Below are 7013 nucleotides of genomic sequence, written 5' to 3'. Positions count from 1 at the left end.
CTTATCCCCTGGTGTGTGTTTCTGTGTAGATCTTTAATAATTAGAGTTTTTTTTTTAATGTGACAAAATAAGGCATTATTTATAATTTATGTATTAAGGTGAAGTAGTGTTGATTCATTTTCTAAAAGAGCTCTGACAATGGTAGCAGGTGCTTTTTAAATTAATGCTTTTTTTAATGATTCATTTTATATTAATCCACTCATAATGTAAATTTCATATATTTATCATTTAAGGAAAGTGTCTCCAGAGGCAAAAAAATTTCCATGATGAAAAAATCTTGGTATACTGTAGTAATATGGTAATCAAAAACTGGGCTGCAACAGAAAAATTATGCTATAATAATTAGTTACTTTTAGAGCCGTTAGGCTACTTAGTACATATTAATGCCTTTTTACTTTGTTTTTAATGTATAAATGATCTGCATTTTACTTAAAATTTATTCCAGCATCAGTAAGAAATTTGATCAACAATAACATTCATGCTTAAGAATTTAATTCTAATATACTTTATGGCCAAAAATGTTTATGGACACCTGACCATCATCCCATATATGTGTTTCTCCTAAACTCTTGCCACACACTGGTATAGAATAACTTTTAATGCTGTAGAATTAACATTTCCCTTCACTGGAACTTAAATACCTGAACGTGTTCTTGCATGATGAGGGCCCTGTACAAAAAAAAGTAAGATTTATGGTGACATGGTTTGCTAATGTTGATGTTGAAAACTCAAGTGGCTTGCACAGCGCCCTGACCTCAACCCCACTGACCACCTTTGAGATGGATTGGAATGCTGACTGTGCTCCAGGCCTGATCACCCAACATTAGTGCGTGACCTCATTAATTTTCTTCTGGTTGAATGATCCGAAATCCCAAAAAGATCTAGTGGAAAGTCTTTAGATAAAGAATGGATGTTATCATCTGACAGCTAAGGGAAAAGAACCTGGAATGTGGCTGTCAGTGTGATCAAAGTATATCTGGAATGTGATCAAATGTACATATGGGTGTGGTGATTAGCCGTACATAACTTTTTTGGGGATGAAGGATGGGAATTGCTGCCAGGATTTTCCTTTGCACCTTTGATACTGTTGTATCTTTCAGCTTTTTTTACCTTACTTTTCTAACAATAAATAACTAATTAATTACAAGCCTCATACTGTATAGTTGCACAGGGGTGTTTGATGGCAAACGGCTATTGTACATATTTTACATTACGAATTAGGTCTTACATTACGAATGAGTTCTCTTCTGTTTAAGACAAATCTTAAAATGTCTGTCAAGTGCCACACAACAAGAACAAAGTGTACAACAGAAACAGAAGCCAAGGAACATCGATAACTATTATATTGATCCTGTTTGACCCAGCAGTAAATAGGTTCCTTGTCTTAGTCAAAGAAAAATTATATTAAAAAAATGTAATGACCTGAGGTAGTCGAAGGCTAATTGAGGGAGAAATACGCTCGATGCAACAAGCAATCTATTGATTGTTTTGCGTTCATCCGAAGGATTGCTTTCATCGATTGCTCCTGATTTTTTTTTTAAGAAAATACATTTAAAAAAGTTAAAAGTAATATAGTTAAAAGAAAAAGTTTTATGTTGCAAAACAACTTGGTGGCTGCACGAAAGTTGCTAAAATTAATTAAAATGAACGTCTTTAAAAATAAAATCAACGCCTGTATTACGCATCGAGTATACAGCCTATGGAAAGACGCAATCGCTAACCGCCAGAGACTGTGCATGCGTGTGTGTGTGTGTGTGTGTGGGAGAGAGAGAGAGAGAGAGAGAGAGACAGCAGTTCTCCACTGCCTCCCTCTGATCAAACATTCACATGTCTAAGACTCTCTCCGCTTTTAGTTTCGCTCATTTGTTTCAACTTACTGTAGGCGTCGGTAGTTTAGAAAAGTCGGGCTCAGTTTTCCAACAAGCCTAAAACAATACAATCTTACAGCAAGAATGAATCTTATGATATAAGACACAGGAAAAAAGTTCGTCACCTGAAACAAGTCTGAGTCGGACAAAGGGTTTCAAGTAAGATGCTATAAATGTACATTTTAATTCATATCATATTTGCGTTAATAAATGGAGACCTTTACTTCAAGCAACCACACGTTGGGGCCCTGGATGGACAGCGGGTTAGAGTACAAGGTGATCAGCACTCTTTTGGTGTTTACCATTTGCGTATTGGGGATAGTCGGGAATGTGATGGTCATCTTGGTGGTGCTCACTACGAAGCACATGCGCACTCCGACCAACTGCTACCTGGTGAGTTTGGCCGTGGCGGACCTGACGGTGCTGACGGCCGCCGGGTTGCCGAACGTTGCGGACAGCGTGTACGGCTCGTGGGTGTTCGGTCACGCCGGCTGCCTCGGCATCACCTACTTCCAGTACCTGGGCATCAATGCGTCGTCGTGCTCCATCACCGCGTTCACGGTGGAGAGGTACATCGCCATCTGCCACCCGATCAAGGCGCAGTCGCTCTGCACGTACGCGCGCGCCAAAAGGATCATCCTGACTGTCTGGCTCTTCACGTCGCTCTACTGCGTCATGTGGTTTTACCTGAGCGATACCAAAGAGCTCGAGTACAGCGACGTGACCGTCGTGACCTGCGGCTACAGAGTGTCCCGGGAACTTTACTTGCCCATTTACTTCTTTGACTTCAGCGTGTTTTTCGTGCTGCCTCTCGCGCTTGCTACCGTCCTGTACGGACTCATCGCAAGAATTCTGTTCCTGAACGCGTTACCCAAGGTGAAGAACGGACAGTATGGCTCCGGGATCAAACACTCCGTTCAGTGCTCGAGCACCACGGCGGCCTCGCGCAGACAGGTGAGTCTCACACACCAATCAGGTATCATATATAACAACCCCATGTGATGGGACCATAAGCCTATCACGTCAATGTAATCACATGAGGAAACATTTGAAGTTGCATTATACAATGTTATATTTTTTGTTTTACAATGTTGCATTCACAGTGTTTCAAACTAATAATAAGCACTTGGCATTAGGTGAATAATGTGATCACGTGAAAAATAATGATATTTTATGAAATCATCACATCTAAAAACGTGCCCTACATGAGAAACGTGTACAATACATTTTTATTGTACAATAAATAATACTAGAAGTGCAACCTTTAGGCAAAGGGGTTTTAGAGCATAAGGTATAGAAACATGGATAAAAAAGTTCTGTGTAGGGGGGAACTCTTAAAGTTCCTAAACAGAACCCTACAACAGAGGCTTTTCCTTTTCAGAGACAGTTCCAAGCAGAGCCCCTTTAGCAACCCAAGAAGAGCTATCCAAAGGTCCATTGTAGTTTAGAGTCTTGTTACAATAGCCATTTTATAATCCATCGAACTTGTGCAAAAAGGACTTCACACTAAGGAATTAATTCTTCATCAACTAGTAGGCCTATAAGAAGTAGAGTTAAACTTCCCAATGTTAAAATATTACATAAACACTAAATTATAAAAAGTAGACCTATTTTTTTTTTTAATGAAATTCAGTCAAAACTTCATCTTTAAATGTTTTGTTCATTGATTGAGTTACTAAGCTGGATTAAAAAAAACATAAATATGGTTAAATGTATTAATAATGGTTAAAGAACAGCTTATTTCATCTAAGAACAAATTCAAAATTAACAATGATCAAACAAACAAGCAAACACCTATATTTTGTAATGTGTCGTGATGACCCACTGTGTTCGACTGCGTTTAGTTAAAAACTGAAAGAAATCACGATAAATGAACACAGATTTAGGAAATTAAAGAAAAAAGTATTTTAGTTGTGTTATTATTTTAATGTAATAATGAGGGACAATATTCATGGATCAATAAAAAAAATTGCTCCAAAAATCTGAGTTACAATATCCTGTAAGTCAGAGGCTATATACTGATTTTTGGAGTAATTTCATGTCTCGTCACCTTACGTCACTGAGTTTTGGTAATGATTCACAATAATTACAGTCATAAAGACACTATCTACGAGTGTGATCCGTGTGCTTGAAATGGTGATCACAATTTATAATCAGATAAACCGTTAATTTTAGATGGCAGATATGCCATGGGCCAGACAGTATATACAATGGGAGAATAACTGTTAGACTGTAGATTTCTGGTTCAAAAATAGCATTACTATAACATAAGTAGCCAGATAAGCTTCTTTGAAATTGCTTCATAGGGTTTACATTCTTATAAAAAATGTTTTAACCTATGTTTTTTTCTCTCTGGGAAAGCAGATTTAGAATCTCATGACAGAGAGGGTTCCAAGCCTATTAGGAGGCAAAGAACTCTTAAAAAATCTTGAGTAAAAAAGTAAGCCAGATGTATATCATACTTGCATGCTATGGGGCATTCATTCTGTTGTCCCCCTGTATCAGGTGATAAAGATGCTGGCAGTGGTGGTGGTTCTGTTCGCAGTGCTGTGGATGCCTTATCGCACCTTGGTGGTGGTCAACTCTTTCCTTCAAGAGGCTTACCTGGACACCTGGTTCCTGCTTTTTTGTCGCACCTGTGTGTACCTAAACAGCGCCATCAATCCTGTTATCTACAATGCCATGTCACAAAAATTCCGTGCTGCCTTTAGGAGACTCTGCAGATGCAGTACTAAGGCACAGGCAAAGCAGGCAGCCTACAGTGTGGCCCTGACCTACAGTACTGCCAAAGAAACATCCATGATCGAGAGCACGGACCATTTTTCAACAGAGATGGATGATCTCACAGAAGAGCCAAATAATCTGAGGGAAGAACTGACACGAAACTAGTAGCTAAATAAAGTTTAATCAGGGTATTTACAAATTAAAGAATCTAATGCCTACACATAAAGTATGCATAATACACTCGTCATCTAGCTGTCACCTGCTTATTGTCTTATTGGCCCACAAAATCACTCTGTCCCAAAGTCCAGATGAGAAAGGAGTAGGGTAGGCCATTGGCTAGCAACCCGGCATGAGAAAACACCATTGCAATAGCGATGACAGAAATAAAACATGCCACCTGATGTGCACACTAACACTCTGTGAGCTCAAACAAGTATAGCAATTCCCTTCTGATCTTTCTCATCTCATCATTATGCACAGTTAGTGCATGCTTACATAATTCCTCAACCATAGCACAAATTTAATTTGAGTGATAGTGCATATTTGCAAAATGTTGCCATTAAAATTATGTTGTGTTTTAGGATATGGTTTATGAGAAGCAGTGGTCAGAACTTACTATAATTTACTTAAAGCTACCCAAGGTGAATTAAAATATTCCAGAACCAATAAAATGACATCAGGATGAGTTTTCACCTCCCTTTGGGCTATGATACAATCTGTACTGTAAAAAGGGTAAACCTTTTGAACTTTTATTGTACCTTTTACATGAAAAAAATAGCATAACTTTACATAAAATACAATGAATAATTGGATATTTAAAATCTCAAAATATTTAAAGGTACACTGCATGCACTTTTCTAGGTTACAAATTCACACTGAATGTTCAAAAGGTGTGTTCATGAGTTTACCATCCCAGTGACAGGGAAAGGCACAGTTAAGTACTTTTTTTCTGACAGTGAGTGTGCAACACAAGGCTGCCTTTGTTTATCTGTATCTTTTTACTGCTCAATATATTTGTATCTGTATCTGTGTTCAGATTTAAATCTGTAGTAGGCGTGGCCTAAACCTGTGGGGATTTTATGTTATTTATTTTATTATTATTTTTTAAAGATAAAATATAAGAACCTGCAATTTTGCCCCTAGAAATCCCCTGAAAATCACTGTACAATCAGGAGAATTTCTATCATTTTATGATATTTTATAACTTGTCACAAGTAAAGATGAATATGAACAACTTTTTTTTTAAGATGCTCATTTAGACATTTTTTTTTTATTCCAATCATACAAATAATAGTTTGCACCTGCTCATGACACTTTCTAAAAAAAAATAAATTATGTTTTAATAAACATGGTCTTTATTTGAGCCTTATACACCAATCAGCCATAAAAGTAAAGTCAACTGCCTACTACTGTGTCGGTCCCTTTTGTGTCACCAAAACAATTCTAAAATTCTGAAACATTAAGGCATAGATTCCACCTTTAAAACCTCTGAAGGTGTGCTGTGGTATGTGACACTTAGGTGTTAGTAGCAAACCCTCCAAGTCCTGTAAGTTGCAAGGTGTGGCATTCAGGGGTCAGTCTTGTTAATCCAGCACATCCTACAGATGCTCAATCAGATTGAGATCTGGGGAATTTGAAGGCCAAGTCAAATACCTTGAACTCTTTGTCATGTTCCTCAAACCATTACTAAATGATTTTGCAGGGTGCATTTTTATAGGTGTTACATATCAAAGTAATATCTATGTATGCCTTCTTCCCATAGTGCACCCTGGATCCATCACAATGTGGCCCTTGGTAAAGTCTCTTATCCTTATGCTTGCCCATTTTTCCTCCCTTAAGCATATCAACTTTGAGAACTGACTGTTCTCCGGCCAATATTTCCCACCCCTTATGGGTGTCAATATAAAAAGATCATCATTGTTGTTCCCTTCAGTTGTCAGTGATTTTAATGTTATGGCTGGTCAGTGTTTCTGACAACTTGCTTAAGGCTGCATAAAAGTAAAAACTTTTTGCTTGCACAACTTTCTGATGCAAGTCTCAATCAGACACCTTGTTATATTTTCAGATAAACTCTGCCAAATAAAAAGAATGATAATTTATTTATTATTTGTTTGAATCAGTAATTTATTTAAACACTTTGTGTGTTCAATTGGAGATGTATTCAGTTACAGCCCTATCTCAGATTGTATAAACCTTTCCAGTAAATTGTATTTCCATCATTTGCTTACATGTATAAACTTAGTGCAATTATGCTATATTTTTATTTACAGTGGAGCAATGGAGTTACTGTTCATAGTAGTGCTTTCTTGTTGTTTAAAATGAAATGTGTTTGTATGAAGTCTGCAGTACTGTATTTGCTGCTACTCATCAACAAGCTCTCATAAATAATAGACACATAATGAGTTATGCTAAGCATTGGTT

General features: G+C 37.4%; 1 protein-coding gene across 1 annotated transcript; it reads left to right on the top strand.

Moving 5' to 3' along the window:
• Nucleotides 1-2053: 2053 nt before the first annotated feature.
• trhrb (thyrotropin-releasing hormone receptor b) lies at nt 2054-4843 on the top strand. Its single transcript, XM_053492926.1, has 2 exons — nt 2054-2822; nt 4374-4843. The coding sequence occupies exons 1-2, from the start codon at nt 2079-2081 to the stop codon at nt 4755-4757; spliced, it is 1128 nt and encodes a 375-aa protein (XP_053348901.1). The 5' UTR covers nt 2054-2078; the 3' UTR covers nt 4758-4843.
• The last annotated feature ends 2170 nt before the right edge of the window (nt 4844-7013 follow it).

This window comes from Clarias gariepinus, chromosome 3 (assembly GCF_024256425.1).
Source record: "Clarias gariepinus isolate MV-2021 ecotype Netherlands chromosome 3, CGAR_prim_01v2, whole genome shotgun sequence".
In the NCBI taxonomy this organism is placed as follows: Eukaryota; Metazoa; Chordata; class Actinopteri; order Siluriformes; family Clariidae; genus Clarias; species Clarias gariepinus.
Note: the sequence above shows the minus strand (reverse complement) of the source record. Positions and strands in the feature narration are given on the sequence as shown.